Source organism: Hemitrygon akajei, chromosome 18, assembly GCF_048418815.1.
Source record: "Hemitrygon akajei chromosome 18, sHemAka1.3, whole genome shotgun sequence".
NCBI lineage: Eukaryota > Metazoa > Chordata > Chondrichthyes > Myliobatiformes > Dasyatidae > Hemitrygon > Hemitrygon akajei.
Window position 1 is genome coordinate 12,425,066 of NC_133141.1, and position 23,893 is coordinate 12,448,958.

At 38.7% G+C, this 23,893-nt stretch overlaps 1 protein-coding gene across 2 annotated transcripts; it reads left to right on the plus strand.

Annotated features, from left to right (window-relative positions):
* The first annotated feature begins 510 nt into the window (after nt 1–510).
* On the plus strand, nt 511–18,024 carry LOC140741099 (prostaglandin E synthase 3-like). Of its 2 annotated transcripts, XM_073070842.1 has the most exons (8): nt 512–660; nt 9,170–9,283; nt 13,648–13,717; nt 14,048–14,146; nt 14,625–14,717; nt 15,639–15,698; nt 17,181–17,208; nt 17,293–18,024. In XM_073070842.1, coding segments are annotated over exons 1-8 (486 nt in total). In that variant the 5' UTR covers nt 512–658; the 3' UTR covers nt 17,313–18,024. The 2 variants fall into 2 exon arrangements, with proteins under 2 accessions (XP_072926944.1, XP_072926943.1); XM_073070843.1 differs by lacking the exon at nt 15,639–15,698 and having other exon boundaries at nt 511–660.
* Nucleotides 18,025–23,893: the final 5,869 nt, after the last annotated feature.

Sequence of the window (23,893 nt, forward strand, 5' to 3'; positions counted from 1 at the left end):
CGTTTTACATAATTAAAAGTTTGCGCTTACATTGCATTGCAAGTATAATTTGGCAAACAATTGCCATGATGTTGGAAATTGTCAAAGCAGCCATTTTGAGCACAGCAAGGTTCCACGACCACCAGTCAAAACTAATTACCAATCAACGATGGTCGTTTTACATGAAGGAAAACCTCGCGATCTTCAGAGAGCACTCACTGTACCATCCTTGCTAAGGCATTCAGTTCAATCCATTGGTACTAGAAGAGCCGGTCTGGATCGTAGTTCGGGACTAAAATGGATGCCGATGATCAGTGAGGCAGAGCAGAAGTGCTAAATGAATATTTGGTGTTTAAAACGTGTAGTTGGACGAGGGGAAACAAAATTCTATTCTGATCTTGCTCCTGATTCATTAACTTCTAACGGGTAGGCGCATTTACTAGCGGCGCACAAACGCAGAGACTTGATTGACGCTTTGGCGAAGACAGGACGTCCCGCAGTCTGAGCAGAGCCGACCAATGAGCTGGGGCGCGGACGTCAGATCAACGTGGTAACCATAGCGAGCTGCGTCACTTTGGGTGAGGGAGAGAGGAGGGGAAAAAAAGCCAGAGCGCGGTTGTCCTGACGCCACTTGTGTTGCGAGCTCCTTGCACTCTAGAAGAGCTTAACCACGACAAGCATGTGAGTAATGGTTCAACTTCGCCCGCCCGATGATGCTTTATTCTGCCTGTGGAGGGTATTGTATAGGCGGGTGAGCGGTGGTAGCTAGGCGCTTTTTCGCCCTGCTAGGCCATTGCTTGTTTCATGCCCCCCCAAAAAACACTAAAGCGGGGGAATAAGCATCTGCTAGGTTGCAACTGGAATTGAAGGTAAAAGATGAGGAACACTTTTTTTCTCTGCAGCATAACATTGCCTGCGCTTCAGCGAATGCTTGTGATTTTTAAATAAGCCCTGTATGTAAAACGAACTGGGAGAATTTTACCCGCGTGTAGTTGTCAGTTACGTTAGGTGAGACAGAGATGGGGAAGGATACTCTAAATGTCTAAATTGTCTTGTAGTTCTGAATGTGTAACCTTCGGCTGTTAAAATGCCTTGTAGCCGGTTAGTGTTTCGATAGTTAAAAGGGTAGGGGGACTAAACAGTTTTTGGCTTGCCACACACGTGAGAGCCAAGTGGCACACAACCTTGCGGGACCGAAGCAGGTTCCAGCGCATAAAGGATAGACTTCTTCCACCTGGCCTCCTTCCGGTTTAAAAAAGTCTATGGGATCATCCCTCTCTTTAATAAACACTATGCAATCATTTGTATTTCCTTTCCTTGAGTATCTCTTGTTCTCGGCAGCAAGATTGGGGCGCTGTGCTGTTCTGAAACGATTTAAGAACCGCGCGCGGCTTCTAGAAATTTCTGTCAGTCGCGCGCGGGCGCGCACTCGCAGCAGGAATTTACTGATTACTTTTAGACAAAAAAAAACCCTAGCCTCTCTTCCCTCACTTATCTTTCAACAACGGCGACTTTTTGATGGAACAATGGCGGCCACCATACAGTTAACGAGGCTTATTCGCCCCTTTTTAGGCTTGGGAAAGGAAGAATTTGACGGGAGTAGCCGCTAGTGAAAGCTGTTGCGCAATGTCGAAGAAACCGCCATTATTGCAGCCCTAACTGGATGGGCCCAACCCCCTAGATTCTACTCGGCGCCCTTGCCTTTAAAACGCCTTGTGCGATTATGTAACCATTCGTCTATTTTCTGTTCATTAGGCATCTCTCTTCCGCGATTGTTGCAAGCGGCGGAATTGCTCCCAGGACACCCACTGCTTGAATTGTAGACACGTTTGTTCTATGTGCGTGCGTGTTTTCTGCGTACGTTCGCGCGTGCTTTACCAGGGCCGTTCTCGCACATGCAATAAATCCAGAACTATCGAAGGACCGCAAGTGTTTAATTTCTATTTATAGTTTCCATATATTCTGCATTAAGTCCCGAGCTTGGGATGGCTATTCTGATTAGTTAGATATGGTGCATTGCGTGTGGGTCGATAATGTACAAGGTAACGTGCTTATGACGAGGAATTACGCCCCAGGTGTCATTCATTTTTTTTTGCAGTAGAGCTTATCTGCATTTGGTGAATAACGTTTTAAGGTGGGAACGATCCGGTGTTTTTTTGCAAGGATGTGGAGGAATTCATTGATTGTGAGACATTGAGGTAAAAAGAAAGGCTGTTGGCTTTGTAGGCGTGGGAGAGATCTGGAGTGAAGTGGAGTGGGTATAATGCTCCCACTTTAAATTAGTTGATTTTTAGCTTGGGAGTTTAAAGGTTCAGTTTTTCCTTGCAGCAAATGGTGTGACTAACAAGGATGCTGTGAACAAATCCTACCTGAACTGTCAATTTTCAAAGACAGGTGCTTAAACATTTGGCATCAGTCATATGGACATGCATATAGAATGCTCTGATCTTTTAAGTGATGTGATTAGACATTTCTTCTTGAGTGCTACTGATTTTCTGTTCCTATACTTTAAAAGCCCTGAACTTGATTTTTTAAAATCTATACGTTAGATCATTGTTTTATCAGTATTTTTTTTTGGGGGGGGGGGTTCTCTGTATCTTTTGGCTTCATACTAATTAAATACAAACCACTGAGATATTACATATACCTACATTAAAACTTTATCTGTGTTTCTAGATACTTGCATATTCTGAGACATTCACTCATTTATGCTAACTTTAATTGCTGTGCCTCTTGAAGTGGAGTTGTTTGGAATATTGCTCCTGAAACTTTGTTATTCATATTAAATAGAAAAAGTTACTGTCAATCCCAAACCCTAAGATATCTTCTTAGTACTCTCTTGTTTCCTGATAAACTTAGTGTATGTTTATCAGCCATTCATCCAGTGTCTAACCCATTCTTGGTTTTTTCCTGAACCTTCAGCTCTATATTTCAATTGCCTTTACATTGACATTTTATAATGTTAAATAAAAACTTTAGAGCTCAAGATATGTCATGTCACTGGGCTTGCTATCTCCACTTTTACATGTCATGTTCTTCAAATTAGTTGTTAGATTAGTCAGCTCCATCTTGGGTACTAGCCTCCATAGTATCTAAGACATCTTCAAGGAGCAGTGCCTCAAACAGGCATTGTCCATTATTAAGCCCCTGCCCTAGTCCTAAATGTCTTAAATGGACATTGAACCCATGAAACACTATCTGACTTTTTAAAATATTATTTGTTTTGCACTATTTTTAATTTAACTATTTAATAAACATTTACTTATTTATTTTTCCCTTCTATATTATCATGCATTTTACTGCTGCTAAGTTAACAAATTTCACGATGCATGCCAGTGATAATAAACTTGATTCTGATAAGTTAAAGACTGGTCATGGTCATACAATACAGAAACGGGCCTGTTGTCTGTGCTGACCAAGTACCCATCAATGCTAATCCCATTTACCAGCACTTGATCCACGAACATCTATGCCATGGCAATTCAAGTGCCATAATGAAACGTTAATAGGAGAGTGCCCCCACTGCCCTGTCAGGCAGTGTGTTCCAGATTCCAGCCAGCATCTTCAGGAGGGGTGGGGGATCTCTGCTACGGGGAAAATATTGCTGTCTATGCTATATGCGCTATAATATTGCACACCTCTATCTGGTTTTCTTCACACCCCTCCCCCCCCCCCCCCCCCCCCCACCTTCCAGCCTCATAACTAAAAATAACTCAAAGCTCCAACCCAACCAACATGCTGGTGAACAGCAACATCCTCCTGCAACCTTACCAGAGTAATCACATATTTTCTGCAATGTGGTGACCAAAACTGCACATTATGTTCTAGCATGGCTGCACCAATGTTTTATAAGACTGTAGCATAACCAATAATAACCTAAACAATACAGTATAACTACAGTATTTACATAGCATTTACATTGTATTAGGTACTATAAGTAATCCAGAGATGATTTACAGGCAGTCTTTAAGTCAGATTAGTACGTAAGTTGGAACAGGTACATCCGGTATTATTTAGCATCAGTTAGTCAAACGTTTGTCTTAGTGTATATAGTATATATTTTACCTTCCTTTGCATACAAAACACTTAAGAAATGTATGTATTTCAATAATTAAACCGCTGCATTGCTTAGTAATAATTGTAGCTTTCAGCGGGGCAGGGCCTTTCACATGCTCCGTTATTCTCACTTTATCCTTTAAAATTGTTCCAATCGTTGACCGACTGTAGCCTAACGCTTTTCCAATGACCGATGGCGTTTCACCTCTTTCGAATCGCTTTATTATTTCCACTTTATTTTCAATCGTGATCGTTTTCTGTCAATGGAACAGAAACACTGTGGGCGGCAGGTTCTGAGCTCCGCCGGGTACTAAAGTCCACCCACACTGAGACGGGTTAAATAAGGGACTTGAGCATCCGCGTTTTTTGGTATCCGTGGGGGGGGGGGGTGTTCCTGGAACCAATCCCCTGCGGATAAAGAGGGCCGACTGTATAAACAATTTATCGCAACATCGTGTTTCTGTGTATAAATTGACTTGTTCATTTTACATTACACCTGAAAAATACAATACTTCCTTGGTTGTTAAACTCTTGGGACATCCTGTGTGTGACAGTTGCTGCATTAAAGCAAAGTTTTTTTTTTTGTCAAAGATGCTGTTGTTCCTTATATATTTTGATAGGTCTATTTGGGAATAGCACACCAGATTAGAGCTCTCAACATTTTCTAGCTTCATGTATTTTTGAGGTATTATACGCATTTAGTTTGTTTGCAATAATTTCTATTTCCTAAAGAGTCCAAGGAGGGAAATGAATAGTCATGCAACATGGGAATAGATCTTTCAACCATTGTGTTCACACCCTGCTATCATACACCTGTTTTACTGATCATATTTTTCCTGTTGCATCCCCATCACCTCCCTCATCCAATTTATTTCTGTTTGCCACAAATCTCTTGAAAGTTGTATCTATGACAATGAGGTTGAAAGCTTTGGATCTAATGGCTAAGGATATTAAAGGGAACTAAGAATGCATGTTCTTTATATTGTCTTTGTCAAATCCACATTAGAATTCTATCAGGCTACCTATCTGAGTCATTATTTCAACTTCCACCAGAAACTTGGTATGTATAATGCTTAAAAATCTGGTGCATGCAGAAAAAAGTACTGCTATTTGTTTTTAATCTAGTAGATGTAGGGTTAGAGTTGAGTCTTTTTTAAATAAATAAATGTCTCTCTCTCTCTCTCTCTCTCCCTCTCTCCCCCGGTCGATAGCAAATGTAGTTGGTACATGACATCAACTTAAAATGTATTAGCCCTATGTGCAGATTTACGTGGGCCTGATACTGTGGAAATGGAACCTACTTGCAGCCTCAACATTGTTTCTATAATAATGAGACCCTGTTCTGTGGAAATTTGTATAAATGCACCATAAACTAGCCATTTCATTTGATGATCATCATATAGCATTTTTCACAATTGGTTTTCACGTTAATTACGTTGAGGGAAAGCACTTTAATGTGATATTTTGGGGTTTATTTGCAGATATTCTAATTCTAAAGGGTGATTTTAAATATTGAGTATGTTGTGACTGATTGTACCAATGGTTGGGCTTTGCAAAATATAATTTAAAGATCTGGCCTGATTACTAGCTTTACTGTTATGAAGCATTACTCCTTAGGTTTAGTTTTAGCATTCAGTTCCATTATTCTCATACATATAGCAGCAGTTGTCTTCCTGCAAGTAGGAACACATTTGACTTCTCTTAAACTTTCCTTCATTCTGGGTTTTTGCTCAGACTCATCTGGTATAGGTTGTTTATGCTTTGTTGTAAGTGGAGGAATGGGTAGTTTTGAGGTGGCAGGGAGTCTAATGGTGCAGGTTAGAGTGCAAGGAAGTAGATGGAATACAGCTTAAGGAAGTATGTGCTTATGTACATTGGTAGGAAGAATAAAGCTCTGGACTTTCTTTAAATGGGAGAGAAATTGGAGGTGCAAAGGGGCCTTTTAAGGCTTCTTTTAAGTTTAACTTGCAGGTTGAGTTGGCGGTAATGAAGGCAAAATGCAATGTTGGAATGAATTTCAAGAGTACTAGAATATACAAGGAAGGATGCGCTGCTGAGGCTTTAAGATGTTACTCCACATTTGGAGTATTTGGGCTGCGTATCTCTGGTCCTTGACCATTTCATTTCCTTATGTTATTCAGTTTTTATCCATGGTTATGATGAAATTACCTAACTTTAGCGTAATTGTTAGCATGGCACTATTACAGCTCCACGTGATATAGAGTTCCGAGTTCAATTCTAGCATCCTCTGTAAGGAGCCTCTACTTGTGCATGTGTTTTCCCTGGGTGCTCTGGTTTCCTTCCACAGTCCTAAGAAATAGCATGTAGGTTAATTAGTCATTGTAAATTTGTCCTGTAGTTTGTTGGGGTGGCGTGGCTCAAAAGACCAGAAGGGCCTACTCTTCATTGTATTGCTAAAATAAAGAAAACACATTTACCTTGATTATGTTTTTTAAAGCATGTTTGGTTTAGAAATTGTATTTGATTCCCACCATGCATTGCAAACATTTTGCAAGTCTGCTTAATTGCCCTTGATTTTACTTTTGTAGCCAGCTTATTTCTGTCCCGATTCTACATCGTGTTACTTTTGTCAAAAGTCCTCCAAAGTTGCTTTCAAATTTTTTTTTTTACCCAACGTTGTTAGAGTAGCCAGATTACATTATATCTTGTTTGAGATTGGATTACATTCTGTAATGTTCATTTTTTAAAAACTTGTATCTTCCCACATCTCTATAGATAAAATGCAGTGAAATAACTCTGTATATTTCCAATTGCTGATGTTAACTGTAACAAGTTGCAAGTTATTTTGATCTGGACTGAACCATACCCTTGTTTTATATCTTTTGTGTGATTTTTTTTCATGATTTGCCCTTTGGAAAACAGAATTCCATCCTCATTTGCTGGTTTGTCCTCCCTATATTTTTGTGTACTTTGAGAAAACAAGGCTGTGACTTCATTCACATTGTTTTTTTAATCAATTGAGATGCATGATCGGGCTTAAACAATACGGTTTACTAAACTGGTGATCTCTAATGAACCAACATTAAAATATTGCTGGCTGTGTACATGACTTTGTTATCTTTATTTTTCTTTTTCCACATTTTAGCTTTCTTGTCAATACCCACTCCTCTCAATATTCTAGTTCGATTTTACTTCTACCAGACTGTCTTCTGTATACTTCATCAGAACTTTAAATTGGAGAATTTTAAATTAGTGCATTTTATAGGGCATTAGCATTTTATATCAGGCATTATTGTACCTGAGCCTCCACATTTTAACATCCATCTGAGTAAACGTATCGAAATGATCCGGGAAATAAACTATATATTTTTAGGTTTACTGTTTAAGCTGCTTGAATTTTTAAGTGCTGTATATAGACTGATTAAATAGGAACACTTCCCTGAAATAAGTTGCATTTAGCAAAATCTAGTAGAGTAAATGGCTCAATAGTCTGCTAAAAAAACGGTCGTTTTGAGATGAGTACAGAATCTAGGTCTTTAATCCAGATATTAAACTGTAATGAAGACTAGACTCGTAATCAGCAGTTCCACAAAATCCTCTGCTCTAGTTGTCCTGAGCGTAATTCTTTCTCCACCACTGACGTTTGTCTCACGTTTTCTGCTGTTGCTTCTGGATTTTTGTGTTTTAATTGTCTTCAATTTCACTCTGATTTTGCTGAATGATTCTTGATGGGTTCTCTTCCACCAGTGCCTGACAGCTGATATCATCCAGGTTGCCATTGTTCATTAACAGGCTTTGACAGCAAGTGTCAACTATGGCCAGTTAATGTCAGTACTGTTGTAAACGCCTCTAATTAGGAATTGAGTATTGGAAATTTGCAGTTTCTGTGGATTTGAGAAATGGTGCTTTGCACACCTATGCTATTTATGATTATAGCCGTGAGGTCTTCCTGCACCTTCCGTCCCACGAATTCAAAGAAAAAAATCTTATCAGCTTGGCTAAGTTAGTTTGCTCTTTTTGAGCTGCATAACAAGTTAAAGTTCCACATGGATGTTCTTGGCTTCTGTGACAGTATAAATACCAGAAAAGAGCAGAATAATTCCTGCATTGAAGTCTTGATTTCTGGAAAGAATTTTCTTTCTTCAAGAAGGTAAGGGATTGAGGTTGAGCTTTAAAACTGTTGGGCACATCTGTTGAAATGAAGGTGAGGGAGAGGAAAGACGTGACATTTGCCAGGTGAATTCCCTGCTGTGCTCCACATCAAAGATGGATAAGTGCAGCAAGGAAGTATTAGCTTTGTACTTGTAACTACCACAAAATTGTGTTTATTATTGACATATAAAAATTGATGTATAGTTGACCAACAAAAGTCTCAGTCATAGTAGCTAGCTATGGGGGCAGAAATGGGCATCTGTCCCTTTCAGGTGGGGATTGGTATTAAGTGGGTATAGACAGATTATATGGGAACCACGTAGGTAGAAGATTTTCATTATTAATAGCTTTCCCTGGTGTAATTCAATATCTCAAGTTTTGCTGATGAAATGCCAAAGGCAATAATCTACTTGGCACCCTTGGATTAAGTGTTGCCATTATCTTTTACCTTTTTTTCCTAAATTGCCCTGCTTGTAAGAGTATTTGTGTTATGCTATTTTGAATTTGCTTGTTATAATGTTAGTGCATCAAATTAGGCATGGGGCCTAAATGCTATACGCAAGCAAATTGCTATTCACACAATATGGTTCCTTGCTGGTGTAGTTAATTTCTATAGTGACTACACAGCAGATGTTGTAATTGAATCTCTTGGTTCTGATTAATTTAGCTCGGGTTCCCAATCATTTTGAGTGCCCCAACCCAACAGAGTCCAGTGTTAATGTGAAAAATGCCCAATTCAGGCACTTTGTGCTTGGATCACCAAACAATGCACCTTGTATCATTAATAAGATTTTCCCCATTCCCTTCTCCCTTTTCTATTGCTCCTTTGCTCCCCCTTATGCACTTCACTGAAAAAATTAAGACTCTAACTTTGTTTTAAACCCCTCATTAGCAGAACCCAGAGACTAAACTGACATCATTCTATTAGAATGTAAATACTTTATGCATGCGGCTTTAAAACTTGTAGTGTTTTTGTTTCACACAAACCTTGTGATTGTTTTCGCTCCCATGATGCTTTTAGGCAGCCAGCTACTGCAAAGTGGTATGACCGAAGAGACTACGTCTTTGTTGAATTTTGTGTAGAAGACAGTAAGGATGTTGAAATAAATTTTGAAAAAGAGAAGTTTACATTCAGGTACGTAGTAGATATTCAATCGCATTTATGTTAAATATCTGCCATAAGTTTAGGGGCAGCTGTTTTTGTTTGCATCTTTTAATTCCATTTGAAAAGAATTCAGGGTCTTGTAGTTGCAGTGCCTTTCTTGTAGTACTTTTCATAGTCTGAATGTTTTTTTAGTTAAGTGCTATTTTTCTTTACTCTTAAATGTATGTTTGCATTCTTGTGAATCTATTCTTGAGATTTTGGTCACAATCTGACAGTGTGACTGCACTTTTTCCCAGATATTTTACTACTGGAGTTTTTGGTTTTCAAGACTTATTTTCAAACATTAACTGTTGATTTGTTACCAGAAAGACAGTTCATTGTGGACACCTTGGCACTGCGCAAGAATCTTATGCGGTTGACACTACATTTAATTTCCATACATCTTTGTCTGCCTTCCATTGTTTTTCCTTTTTAAGGACTTCTCACGCCAAATACTGCTGCTTAGCTAAGTGGGCAAACCAGTAATGTTCCAGTACTGTCTGCTAAGTAGTTTTTATTCCTTTTTCCCTCAAATATTTTTCTCCTTTGTATGGATATGCCCGGATGTATGGGTATAACTTGATTGGCAAACCACTGTGGAGGATCTGAATTTGCAGCTTGCTCTGTAAAAGCGCAAAGCATGAGGGACCAAACTTGTAACACCATAATACTGACATTCCTCTGAATATTCTTACAGAAAGGCTGAAATATTGTTGCAGAAAGTATAATGTAGATGCTTGGACTAGAATGTGAAGCTACATGGGAGAAAAATACACACAAGGGGAAAGCGTGCCCACTATTTGGTTTTTCACTAAATATCACTGTTTCATTCTTGGATATATTGATTTGGGATTATTTGAGTTTAACACAAGATTGGTAATGTTGATCCAGAAAAGATATTTGTGCCTTCCTCGTAGGGAAAGTATTTGTTCACATTTCTCTGCTTCCTCTTAAATTGAAGTTGGAGATTAATGCTGGAACCTGCAAAATGTTGTCATAACTATTATCGTCACAGTACAATGGCCAGGAACAATCGAGCCTTTCATTATGACCATGAGGTTTGCAAGAGGATCACTTGAATTTTCCACTGAGTTGAAAAGCACAATGCTGCTTAACTGACCAAGCAGTTGATAGTTTGCACTGGCTTTTAACTGGAAAGAGCATTCAGACTGTATATTTACAGACAGATTAACTGTTCTGTCATAATTTCAAATGAAAAATTCATCTTGCTTGTCAACAATGGCTAAGACATTTCCTTAAAGTTTACCACTTTGGGCACTAGCTTGCTGACCTTATTTTGATAGATCTTTAGGGTTCTTGGTATCTTTGAATCAGATGCAAATTGGAGCTTCAAATTTCGGCCTCTCATTGTGGCTATCAGTAGCAATTACCAAATGATTAAAGCAATATTTAATGTAGGTTGAAAATCATCTGTATTTTTAGTCCAAGTGGAGCCAAAGTACATTCTACCAGCCATCAAAATCTAAAGTAATTTCAATCTGATCGTTTCTTGCGTGTACTTCAGTGTCAGCAAGTTTGATGTATTGAACTTAAGAAGATGGTGACCAGATCAGTAAGTATGTGGACATGTTTAAAGACTTGCCGTATACCTAGAGCTGCATAAGGTTATAAAAGAACGCCTTTGCGCAAAGCTTGCAATTTTATTTTCCCAGTATTTTGTCCTGAATCCAATTGCAATTCTTATTATGGCTTATCCATTATAGCAAAAACTACAAATCAAACCTGGGACTTTAATTTCATTATGCTTCCTTTACAAATTGAGCAGTGAGATGTTTTCAGCATCAGTAGGATTTAAGCAGATAAACTTTGGCTGTCTTACGGTTTACACATTGAATACTCAAGTTCCTTGCTTTTTTCTTGTTTAGTTTTATCTATCATGTAATCTTATTTTAAAGTATTGAGTACTTTCCTCTTTTTAAGCATGCCCCCATCAATGCTCCCAAGAGCATTTGTGGAAATGGGTGATTCTTGGAGTGTTAATGCTCTAAAGCTCTGTTTTGTTTGTCAAGGTTTAGTGAATGCTTCAAGTTTTACTTGAACAAAAATTTATAATGCAGTAAAATTGGAATTAAAAAAAACCCCTTAATCCCATGTTTTGAGTTTGTACAACACACACAAAATGCTGGTGGAACCACCTGATGAAGGGTCTCAGCTTGAAACGTTGACAGTGCTTCTCCTTATAGATGCTGCCTGGCCTGCTGTGTTCCACCAGCATTTTGTGTGTGTTGTTTGAATTTCCAGCATCTGCAGATTTCCTCGTGTTTGCTTTTTGAGTTTGTAACCTGTTTAGGTTTTTTAAAAATATGCTTAGGATGTTTACTTCACTTTTCAAGCAGGAGCTCTATCATCACCAGCTACTCTCTGAAATCATTGTTTGATATTTAATTTGGCTATGAGAACCCTGCACATGACAACCAACAGTTCTTGCATGATGTTAAAGAACTTAATAAGCTTCTTGAGAGTCATTTGTTTTTTCCCCCTCACCTTCTGGAGGTCTCAACTTGTGGGAATAGTTTTTAAATAATTAGCAGCCTTTAACCTACATGTGGTAATGAAATTATTTTGGCAGATTTACAGAACTGAAACCTAGATATATTTAATATGGTTGCAAACCATTTCATATTGCCTCTCCCTACACCAAAATGCTATAATCAGCTTCCACCACTTGCTAGGGTGAAGCCAAATGCAAACTAGAAGAATAGGGCCTCTTATTTCATCTGGGTAGTCACAACCCAATAGCATAAACATTCAATTCTGCAGTTTCAGGTAACTGCAGCCCAACCATCCACCATTTCTTTCTCCTGATCTACCCAAGTCCTTTCACTTGCCCCTTTCTTATCCCCCACATGGTTCCATCTGTCTGCTACCTACTTGATTTGTCTCTTCCTTACTATTCACATCTGCCCTGCATCCCTTTATCATCTGAGTTCACTCATTACCTTCCTTATCCCATAATCTGCATACCTTTCGTCTCTGGCTATAACCTCTCTTATTATCTCTACCCTCACTCATCAGGCTCCAAGCTGTTAACACTTCAATTGGATCCACCTATATCACTTTTCTAGCCTGTCTCATCCTCTTTCTCTCTCCTTCCCCCATACTGTCTTCTCATTTACTCTTGGTCCTGATGCAGAGTCTTGACCCATTTCTTTGCCTGCAAAGGTGCTGTGACCTGCTGAGTCCCTCCATAATGTTTTTTTTTGCTGAAAATGCCAAGTTTTCTAAATACACTATTTATTTCCTCTGTGTTTATGCAATTTCCTATTGGAAGTTTAGCTCAGTGATAAAAATGCAATGCTAATTCGTGGTGTTGTACCATGCTGGACATGAAGGTTTTTGAGATCCTGGTCAGAAGGGGGCAACCTGTCGTGCTTTGATTGAAGCAAGTGCCCAGTGAAAAATTGACATCCATTTATTAACATTAGGTCAGGGAATTTGGATTCATTTGTTACTACTTCTCAAGAAGTTGAACTGACTTGTGATAGATGCAAAAAATATGCATTTTATGCCTTTCCTAGATGCTGTTGAAGATGGAGCAGAAATCTTTGTAATTCAGGTTTTTATTAATGTACAATATTGCATATGAATGTTTAAATTAGATGAAGATAAAGAGATAGTCATACAGTGAGGCATGATTTGTACATGAAGGCACATTAGGAGTTGGTTGGATGAGAAAAGCACATCATCTTGTCAGGATAATCTGTTGTGATTCCCCAATGTCTAAATGAAAATGCATGCTTTTGTTGACGTTTGATGTTCAAATCAATATTAAAACTTGCAATTAAAGCCATCAGGCTAAAAAGATGAAATAAAAAGCAAGTGATAGAAATATCTGCACAGGATTTGTGGAGGGACATCTTGGGTCAATCACTAGGGTCATCAAATTGAAATGTTATTTTTTTTTCTCCATTATTTTTGGCATTTTTTGGTGTTACAGTAGAAAAATGTGCTGTCTGTGCAGCTCTGTAGCACTGGAGGAGGTTGGTAACATAAGTGGACATGGAGCAGAAAAGTTAAGGGAACTATGGAGATTGTACTTCCATGTAAAATGGAGGTTTTGCACACCTTTTCCATTCCTTCAAAGGGGTTATATCTGCAAGCAATATAACATCAAGTTAGGATTTGGAATATTCCTTTCCAGCTGTGCCATTTTTGAACACTGCTACACCCGTTGCTTCAAGACCTCATTCTGATATATATCCTAATGGCTCAATTTTTTAAAATCTGCAACCAAGTATGGCATATTATTAATACGTTAAGTCATAAGTTTGATATTTTAAAATTTAAGAAAAATTGAAATTCATTTATTTGTATGGCATCTCTTTTCCTTGTAGCTGTCTTGGAGGAGCTGAGAACATAAAGCATTTTAATGAAGTTTATCTTTATAATGCAATTGACCCGAATGTAAGTATTGCACAGTAAATGAGCCAGATAAGTAATAACCTCTGCTACTTTTGGCATGTTTGTTCTAATTCTTAATTGAGAAAGTATGTTAATGATCAGTGTCAAACTTTTATAGTGCGGTTTAGTTGTTCACTGAAAATACAATAATGGGTTGCTGTCCCTTTGGTGACAAAGTATGGTTGAATTTTTTGATAAATCGTATTTAAATTCTATTTTAGGGCCTAAGGAAGTATACTTAACATTTCACTAGGAGAATAATAGTTGTTTCAATGATCTAATTGCATGGATCTGTATAATGCTGGTCTATGTTCTTGTCATGGTGTTTTGTAGGATTCCAGACACAAGCGGACAGATAGATCTGTCTTGTGCTATTTACGAAAAGGAGAATCTGGTCAGTCATGGCCACGGTTAACCAAAGAAAAACCAAAGGTAACTAGGACTATGCAATGTTGTTCTCTAATAACAACACACACAAAATGCTGGTGGAACACAGCAGGCCAGGCAGCATCTATAAGGAGAAGCACTGTCGACGTTTCGGGCCGAGACCCTTCGTTGACAGTGCTTTTCCTTATAGATGCTGCCTGGCCTGCTGTGTTCCACCAGCATTTTGTGTGTGTTGTTGTTTGAATTTCCAGCATCTGCAGATTTCCTCGTATTTGTTCTCTAATATCCAGTTTTCATTCTTGGTATCCTCTGTAAGGAGTTTGTATGTCCTCCCCGTGGAATGTGTGGGTTTCTTCTGGGTGCTGTGGTTTCCTCCCACAGTCAGGGTAATATGGTTGTTGTAAATTGTCCTGTGATTTGACTAGGGTTTAATCAATGGGTTAACGGAGGTGTGGCTCAAAGGGCTGGAAAGGCTTATTCCGTTCTATATCTCTAAATAAAAATTGACTGATCATTTTTGCAGTTGAACTGGCTCAAAGTGGATTTCAATAACTGGAAAGATTGGGATGATGATCCAGAAGAGGAAGATCTATCCAGCTTTGAGAAGTTTTCACAGGTAGGTGCATTCATATGAGTGATTAGCTAATATATATTACTGCACATGAATATACACATCCTTCAAGAGGTATTTGTGTAGCAGGGTTAAATATGTCACAGTTCTGGAAAATGGATGTCCTTTGATTAAGTACCTGTAGGGAAAGATTTGATATTCTAGGAAGTAAACTCTTGAAGAGTTGGTTTCTTGTTTAAACCTCGTTAGCTTGCACTGAATTCTTGATTCACTTCCTGATGAGTTTGAGTTATTTTGCTCACTTGTTTATTGGCTCAGCATCTCAGAGTGTGCAACTACACATAAGCCTTCAAGAATAATATCACCTGCATGTCATAGTGTAAGCACTATACATACACCATATACAGTGGACAAAACTACATCTAAACTATGGTGTTCCTTGCACAGTGGTGCTGAGAATTTTGTCCAAATAAACATTCTTGGAATGGCAGGAAACTTGTTTGCTGTGTAGGAATACTTTATATAAAAATATTATGTTAAAGCATATTGGGATAATGTTTTTTACTAATGTAGCTTAAGCTTCTCAATGAGTGATAATTTTTCTAATGGCCATGTGATTTTAAAAAAAAAAAACGAAATCTCCTTTATATTGAACATTGTGCTTGCCCACTAAATTTGCCTTAACCAAATGCAAGTACCAATAGTGTTAGTAGGATTTGGATTGTCTAGATGGTTACGGTTGTGACAGTCACTGAAGAATGAATCTGGGCTTATTGCCTTCAGCCTCATCTTCTCTTCCCAAGTAATATATAATCAATGTCATGGCCAAGGTGAGTGAAGGACGTATCCTGGTCTGTATAACTCAACACCACCCCATCTATTTCTTGCCCCTATTTAGAATGTCTTTATTAATGTACTGCTTAGAATTAAGTTTTTTAAAAAAAAAATTAAAATACATCTTTATAGATGATGAACAATATGGGAGGAGATGATGGAGACATCCCAGACGTTGATGGAATGGATGATGTAAGTATGAAGATACTAGCTTAGAACTCTGTATTTTTTAAATTCATGAAATGGAAATGAGATTATGTTACTACCCAGTAACTATAGCAGTTATAACTAGACTATCAAGGTTCAAGTCTTCTGCAGGTACTGAAGTTTTGTAGCTTTCTGTTAATCAAGTAGTGTAGATTGCATGCTGTAATATGACCAATTGTGCCTTTGGTAAGATGAATATCAAAATGACTGCTATATTAACTGTCTTTTATTACAGAGAAGTCATGGTTTATGGTTTAGCCAAAGGCAGGGATTTAAAGAAATTAATTGGAAAAGATTTTGGCAGTTATATTTGGTAGAGTTTGTTTTGTCTTGGTCAGACCTATTGAAATTGAGTTGGTCTAAGGCTTCGATTTTTGTATTATCTGTTTGGCTATTGGTAGTTATTTTTCTTGGAAATTTTACTTCCCTTGATTTCAAACTCCATTTTCACAGGTGCAGACAATCCACTGGTGCCAAAGTCATTCTTTAGTGTATTTTTTTCTTCTCCCTCCCTCTTGGCACACTGTTACTGTGATTACAGCCATATTCCTTCCTAGATCCCTCCAACTTCAAAAGTTCACCTTTTGAGCTATTCACCCAATTTATATCCTTGGCTCCTTTGTTTTTGGATTGGTACAACACACAACAGATGCAATATAAATTAACTCTTAGTAGTTGGGAGATCTTTCATTTGTGATAGTTGACATAGTTAAGTCTTTGTCCCAGAAATAATTCTTTGTTAGCCAGAGCAAAGAAACATGCTTAATGTTAACTGAAGATAAGTGCAATTTGTGATTTATTTTATTTTTAATGCTTTCCATAAGGCCAAATAGGGCAAGCACAGCTGTGATGCTCAGCAGAGAGGGATGGTGTAACATGGGTAGGCTTGGAACCAGGTTAATGCACGATGCATAACCAGGCTAGGGTATAAAGTACATGAATTTGGTGATAATTGGTCATGTGCTGTATGGAGAAAAATCAGTACATTTCTTGGATTACAGGAATATTGAGATTCAATGCTACAAATTTTATACTAGAAATTGTATTTAAATGGAATGAAAACACTATTTTTGATGTAGGTCTGTCCACTGTCTAAAAGGGTAATGCATTGTCATTTGTAATATCACAATGAATTCTTATGATGCATGTATTTAAAGTTTGAATTTCTAACTCCATCTGTTGGGTTTGCATGTGTTGACTACTGCAAATGTACTAAGAAGTGCTACACTACTTTTGATAACTAGTCTATGTAGTTTAAGCTTTTTTATTCTTTTTCTGTGACTCATTATGTTTTTGATTTGGAGTATTTCACTCTCGGATGTCCCAATTGCTATTATGTAACTGGGAACACATGGGGTGTAAATGGAGCGAGTTTGTCCTGAAAGTATTTTGCTTGCTAACTATAATAGTGAATTGAAGTCATTCGCAATATATAGTAAATGCCTTTGTTTATCCTTTGTTCTGTAGGATGGGTCGCAGGATAGTGATGATGAGAGTAAGTAAATTTTTTATTTGTTTTTGAGGTAATTTTGTTTCCACTGTACTTTAATTAACCATCTTTTTTTTTTTGTTTTTCCAGAAATGCCAGATCTAGAGTAAACAAATTGAGGGGAAAAGGCTTCAGGGAATTGGAAGCAACGCATTCATTAAAATGTTAATTTTTAACAAAATTATAAGTTGATAGTTGTTCAGGGCAGTGAGGCATATTTCAATCCATTTTCAACCTGTTCAAAAGGCTTTTCTAGGGGTCGATGCATACCAGAGTATTGGACAAAATTGCTTACCAGTACAGGACAATATAAAAATATGCCATTATGCATATTATATGTCAGGACTTGAGTAAAAGTTATTTACAGTGATTTGAATTTGTACTGATCTAGTACTAAACGTTGTAGTTGGTATCTAATGCTGAATTCCTTCAGTATCAATTAAGCCACCGTAGCTAATTCTGCAGCAGTTAGGATAGTGAGGTTTTAATAACTTTTCTGAGTGGCTCCATCTCTTAAGAATTCGTTCAAACTATCAATGGTATTGATTGACCCTTAAGCTTCTACATCTGTTAGTATGATGAGTGATAAAGCTGTACATTGTCGCTTGTGGATCTTAAGTGGCTGTACATTTAGATGACCAAAAGTGTATTTGCACTGTCTTGATTATGAATGCAAGTTTTAAGGAAACTGTTAATACACTATCTTTAGGATGTATTTTGTGAAATCTGCTCAGTACAAGCTGAAAACCTCAATTTATGTCAAATGCAATGGAATTTTTTTTAAGCCTACAATATCTTTCTAATAAACTGTTAACACTTAAATATGCTGTTTTTACTTCGCACATTTTGCATGAATAATTGCTTTCTGCACTCATTTGATGTTTTCTATTTAAAATTTTCAGTTGCATTCAAAAATTCCTGTATGGATGTACTGTAAAATGCTATTAATACCCTATCCAGTAGTTCTGAAAACTATAGTGCTTCTGGCATACTTATTAAACTTGCTAGGGCCCCATTTTCTTGCTCCCTTAAATTGGTTCACTGAAGAGCTATGTAACATTTTTTTTAAAGGGTGAGCTAAGTGTTTGGATATTAATAGTAGGGACCAATGGAGCTTACTGGGTGGAGGAAATACAAAGAAGGCCTTAAAGCAGGACATGAGGGGCTGCAAGGATGAAGTGCTTTTTAAATGTTAACCATAGAGTTAGTGTTGGCGTGTGGCCTAGTGGATAAGGCATCGGTCTAGTGATCTGAAGATAACTGGTTTGAGCCTCAGCTGAGGCAGCGTGTTGTGTGCTTGAACAAGGCACTTAACAACACTATTGTTGTTTTGAAGTGTACTATTTTAATAAACTCATTGCCCTGCTTGCCAAACTGTCAATCAAATTTGACAGATGGCTTCTCTCCCATTATAGACAAGTCATTACTCCTGCTGTTGACACAAGAGTTTCTCATTCTGCAGCTTCTCTCAGACATGGTTGGCTCAGAAACAGTTAATTTTCAATGCATTCATATAGAACAGTCCATGATTTAGGCCTCATGAGCCTCCATATCAATGACCTCCTTCTCTAATGTACACATTCACTGCCCCAGTGTTAAGCAAAACACCCTATGCGTCTCACAGCCCAACGATGCTGTTATTGAGCAGTTCCATGTAAGGACATATTGAAGATTATTGTTCACTCCTATTCTCACATCTGTACTCTTATCAATGTGTTGGCGCGTGGCCTAGTGGGCAAGGCATCAGACTAGTAACCTGAAGGTCACTGGTCCGAGCCTCAGCTGAGGCAGCGTGTTTGTGTCCTTGAGCAAGGCACTTAACAACACATTGCTCTGCGACGTCACCGGTGCCAAGCTGCTTGGGTCCTAGTGCCCTTCCCTTGGACAACATTGGTGGCGTGGAGAGGGGAAGGCCTGCAGCTTGGGCAACTGCCGGTCTCCCATACAACCCTGCCCAGGCCTGCGCCCTGGAAACTCCAGGCACAGATCCATGGTCTCTCGAGACTTAACGGATGCCTATAGAGTTTGAAATTGAGGTTTGAACTGCCCAGCATAGGTAATCATAAACAATGAGGATATTTGGATGGTGGGGGGGGAGAGAGATTTGTATTTATGCAGAGGAATTTTTTTTGAAGAGAAAACAGGTTGTCCAGGATGATGCTAATCTTTCCCTTGTACCCTTTGATTTCTGACAATTTGGCATAACCATACAAACAAAACCTGCATTGTGGTTGGAGCTTGTACCTTGAACATTTCATCCCAAAGTCATGGAGTAACTAAGAGATGGTCTGTGGTGGATTTGGAGAATAATGGAAACAAGTCTTGAGGGATTCTAGAACATAGTGCCTTTATAATTACTGTTACCAGTATTGCAATGAATGGAGCATACATGAGGTCAGTTGTCAGTTGGTAAGTGCTGAGTTTTTGAAGGACTTAAAGATACTGATCTTGTTGGGAAGGGTAGGTGAAATTTGCTGCAAACCTGTAGTGATGGGTGTCCAATGATGATAGGAAACCTCTGTGGGAGAATTCTTAAAGTGGAAAAGCCCTTGTCCCTATCTGACCAGAGTGTGAGGTCACCGGCTACCCCCACCTGTCAAAGCAGTGTACTGTGTTTTGACTACTATCAGAATCAGATTTATTATCACTGGCATGTGTTGTGAAATTTGTTAACCTAGCTGCAGTAGTTCAATGCAATACATAATATAGAAGAAAATAAACTAAATAAAATGCTAAGTAAATTACAGTATATATTGAATAGATTAAAAATTGTGCAAAAAAACAAATACATGTTTTTAAAAAAGCGAGGTGGTGTCCAAGGGTTCAATGTCCATTTAGGAATCGGATGGCAGAGGGGAAGAAGCTGTTCCTGAATCACTGAGTGTGTGTCTTCAGGCTTCTGTCCCCCTACCTGATGGTAACAGTGAGAAAAGGGCATGCCCTGGGTGCTGGAGGTCCTTAATAATGGACGCTGCCTTTCTGAGACACCACTCCTTGAAGATGTCCTGGCTACTTTGTAGGCTAGTACCCAAGATGGAGCCAACTAAATTTACGACCCTCTGGGCTTCTTTCAGTCCTGTGCAGTAGCCACCCACTCCAACACCAGAGTGATGCAGCCTATCGGAATGCTCTCCAGAGTAGATCCATAGAAGTTTTTGAGTGTATTTGTTGACATGCAAAATCTCTTCAAACTCCTAATAAAGTATAGTTGCTGTCTTGCTTTTTTAAAAAAAATAACTGCATCGATATGTTGGGACCAGGTAAGATCTTGAGAGATCTTGACACCCAGGAACTTGAAACTGCTCACCCTCTCCACTTCTGTCCACTGTTGCATGCAAACAACTACTTGGAGTGACAGGTGAGAGCTGAGTGTCCAGTGGGAACCAACGCTGAGCAAGCTGCCCCAGAATGGACATGACAAGCCCCTTCACCAGAGGGGCTACCCACCCTGGACACTTCATATGCCCCAATGCCAAATTCTGTACAGGAATGCTTATACAGTGTTCTATGGACATCTTTCAATGTACAATGATGTTAATTAGATTTGAACTCTTAAACTCTTCATAACTGGTGAAGCTGAAATAGGAAAAAAAGCACTTTTTTATTTACTGGCTGTTATCAACATAACTGCAAACTTGCCATTTGATACTTAAGTGCTTTTGAAACTCCATGTTTTCATGTGTGTCTTGGGGGGGGGGGGATGTGGAAGGAGAGGAGAAGAAGCTGGAACTGGTACTACCTCTGTACCTGCTACCCTTATTGTTGGCTTTAGAGGTTACAGATTTGAGAGTTGCTGTTGCAGGAGCTGCGGTGCATTTCTGTTGGTGATGCACACTAGTCCCTGTGCAATGATGGTAGATGAGATGCCAATCAGGTTGTCTGCTTTTTTTCCTGCATTATCAGTCTGCTTGAATTTGAGCAGATGAAGACTCTTTTGGTATGTATTGCTGTTGATGCTGATGCTTTATTGTCCATTCCTAAATTGAGTAGTTAAGCAACCACGTGGGTGGCTCTGGAGTTGCATAAAGGCCAGCCTGGGTAAAGTTAGCAAATGGCAGAGGCCATTTAACCCTTTGTGACTGCTTACAACCATGCTTTTTCTGCTTTTACAGACAGTAATGCAGCATGGAAATGAGCCACCTATTGCAATCAGTGGCCACTTTTTTTCAGGTACGCCTTAATGCAAATATCAAATCAGCCAATCGTGACAGCAGCTCAATGCATAAAAGCATGCAGACATAGTCAAGTGGTTCAGTTGTTGTTCAGACCAAACCTCAATGGGGAAGAAAGGAGGTCCAAGTGACTGAACGTGAAATGGTTGTTGGTGCCAGTTGAGATGGTTTGAGTATCTTGAAAACTGATCTGAGATTTTTATGCACAATATTCTTGAGGTTACAGAGAATAGTGTGGTCCTATTAGGTTACAATAAAATGTCTTCCTTCAAATCATCTTACAGTAAGGCCTAATATGGTGTTTGCCTTCAGAATTACTTGCACATTATGCACAAATCACTGAAAGTTAAAGGTGTGGAAGGTCCCTCAGAACACCAACACATTTAGCCTACGTAGTCATAGAAAAGTACAGCACAAAAATGGGTCTTTTGGCCCATCTAGTCTGTGCTGGGGCATTTAAGCTGTCTATTCTATTTCGACCTGCACTATGACCAAAGCCCTCTGTACCCCTACCCTCTGAGTGAAGATGTTTCACTTCATGCTCCCCTAGCTCTTCACTTTTCATCCTTAATGCATGACCTCTTATTTGTAATCCCATCCAAACTCTGGGGGGGGGGGGGGCTGCTTGCATTTACCCTTACCCTATCTATACCCCTCATAATTTATTATACCTTTATCTAATCTCTCTACGTTTCAAGGAATACGTGTTTTTAAAAATTATGCTATATCCATGTCTTATCACCAGTCTATAGTCCTCCGAAGACCATCCCCGTTCACAGCTTTAACTTTGTTGTTTTGGTGCAGTGTTTTAAGATCCATATTGTTATTCTGTATGCATATGCTACTACCACCATGTTGGCAATAGCACATCAAACAACCCTTTTGCGACTACATAAGATCAAGGCCCGGGGTGCAAGAAAACCGATTTGTCTATTGGAGTATTTAGAATTTAACAGGCTATGTGCGTTGATTATTTTAAGAACTTGTAGGAGTTTGAGCAAATGAAGATTCTACTTGTATTATTCAAATTCTTTTCAGTACAAAGGAGTAAATATCATTTTATTTCTATTGCTATAAGCTGTAGAACTTCAGCCCGATTGTGCCGTTTCCAAGACCTCCAGTTCGCATAGTAAAACTGTTGTTCTACATAACATTCAAACGGCCACGACTAAATCGAATTAGGACCTCTGGATCGAAGGGAGAGGGTTGGGGGTGACACAAGTAGTTACCGCTTATTTGTTAGTAGGAATTTATCAAGTGTGTTTGAATTTTAATCGTAAAGCTATGGGCAGTCTAAGTGAAATAAAGCAGGTTTGATTGAACTGTCATTTCACGTTTAATTTGTATTCTGTCACCGATCAGATCATCTAGTCATTAGACCTTGTAAAGGGTTGGGGGAAATATAATCAAAGCCACAGCTTGCCACTGAAAAGTCCTTCCGGCACGTTGTGATTCTATACTGCTGTCAAAGCATGTACTACACGTCACGTGAGCATGGATTCCATGAGTCCAATCACTGAGCCCGTCATCTGCACAGCAAATCAGCAACAGGCAAGGTCATGAGTGTGCAGGCGCTGAATTTTATTGCCTGCTTTGATCTCGAGGCCGATTCACATAAAAACTGATCAAAATTACAATAATCGGTTTTGGAGGAGAATTGACTGCACTTTTTTTTAAAAAAAAGATTAGGTATTTGAGAAGAATTATAGCAATTTCTTGGAGCAATTAATTTTTGACCTAAAATAATAAACGTAAACATACTTTCTCCAGAGGCGATGCTTGGGTACAGTTCAATGGCGACCAGACTGCTATTCAGCTTCTTCGTTGGCGTGCTTCATAAATGATGTGTTGGAACGATATTTAGCTGTGAAAGTCATTGTAGCTGAGCCCCTGCAAATGCAAGTTTTCCAATAGGCTAATGCTCAGAGTAGGGAATGTCATGCCCAGCACCGCTGAGGTGTTAAGGTAAATCTAAGTTCCTGGGTAAATAATTTTTTATGAATAAACAACTTTAGAAGGTAAGGCACATTTTCTTAAATAAAAAGGCTTGAAAGTTTGATATGCCCATATTTTGGAGATGTGAATCTGAAAGGCTTTAACTTTTAACTTAAGTTTAAATTTTGGAAAATACTTGAAATGATTTATTACAAAACAAAAACATGCTAAAAGAACTCAGCCAGTGGGTGGCATTTGTTTAAAGAGAAACCAGTCAATGTTTCAGATCAGCAAAATTTCTTTGTCTATTCATATTCATTTGTGAGGGGAAAAATAATGACCTGGTCAAATTAAACCTTTGGTTATGCTGTAAAGCCACTCATCTTAAAGCCCTCTGAGGTCTTTGTACCACTCCAATTCTGTCTTCTTGACCACTCCTGAAGTTAATTACATCACTGTAGTGGCCCATCTACAACCATTGAGGCCCTCCCTGAGCTCCGAAATACCTTGCCTAAGCAGCATTGCATCCACATTTTTCACAATGCCTCAAAATCCACCTTTAATTGCACATTTGGTCATTGGTC

Bases quoted from the DNA above. Each gene is read 5' to 3' on its own strand.
- LOC140741099 (XM_073070842.1), top strand. The intron at 13,718-14,047 runs GTAAGTATTGCA...GGTGTTTTGTAG, and splicing joins ATAATGCAATTGACCCGAAT to GATTCCAGACACAAGCGGAC. The intron at 15,699-17,180 runs GTAAGTATGAAG...TTTGTTCTGTAG, and splicing joins ACGTTGATGGAATGGATGAT to GATGGGTCGCAGGATAGTGA.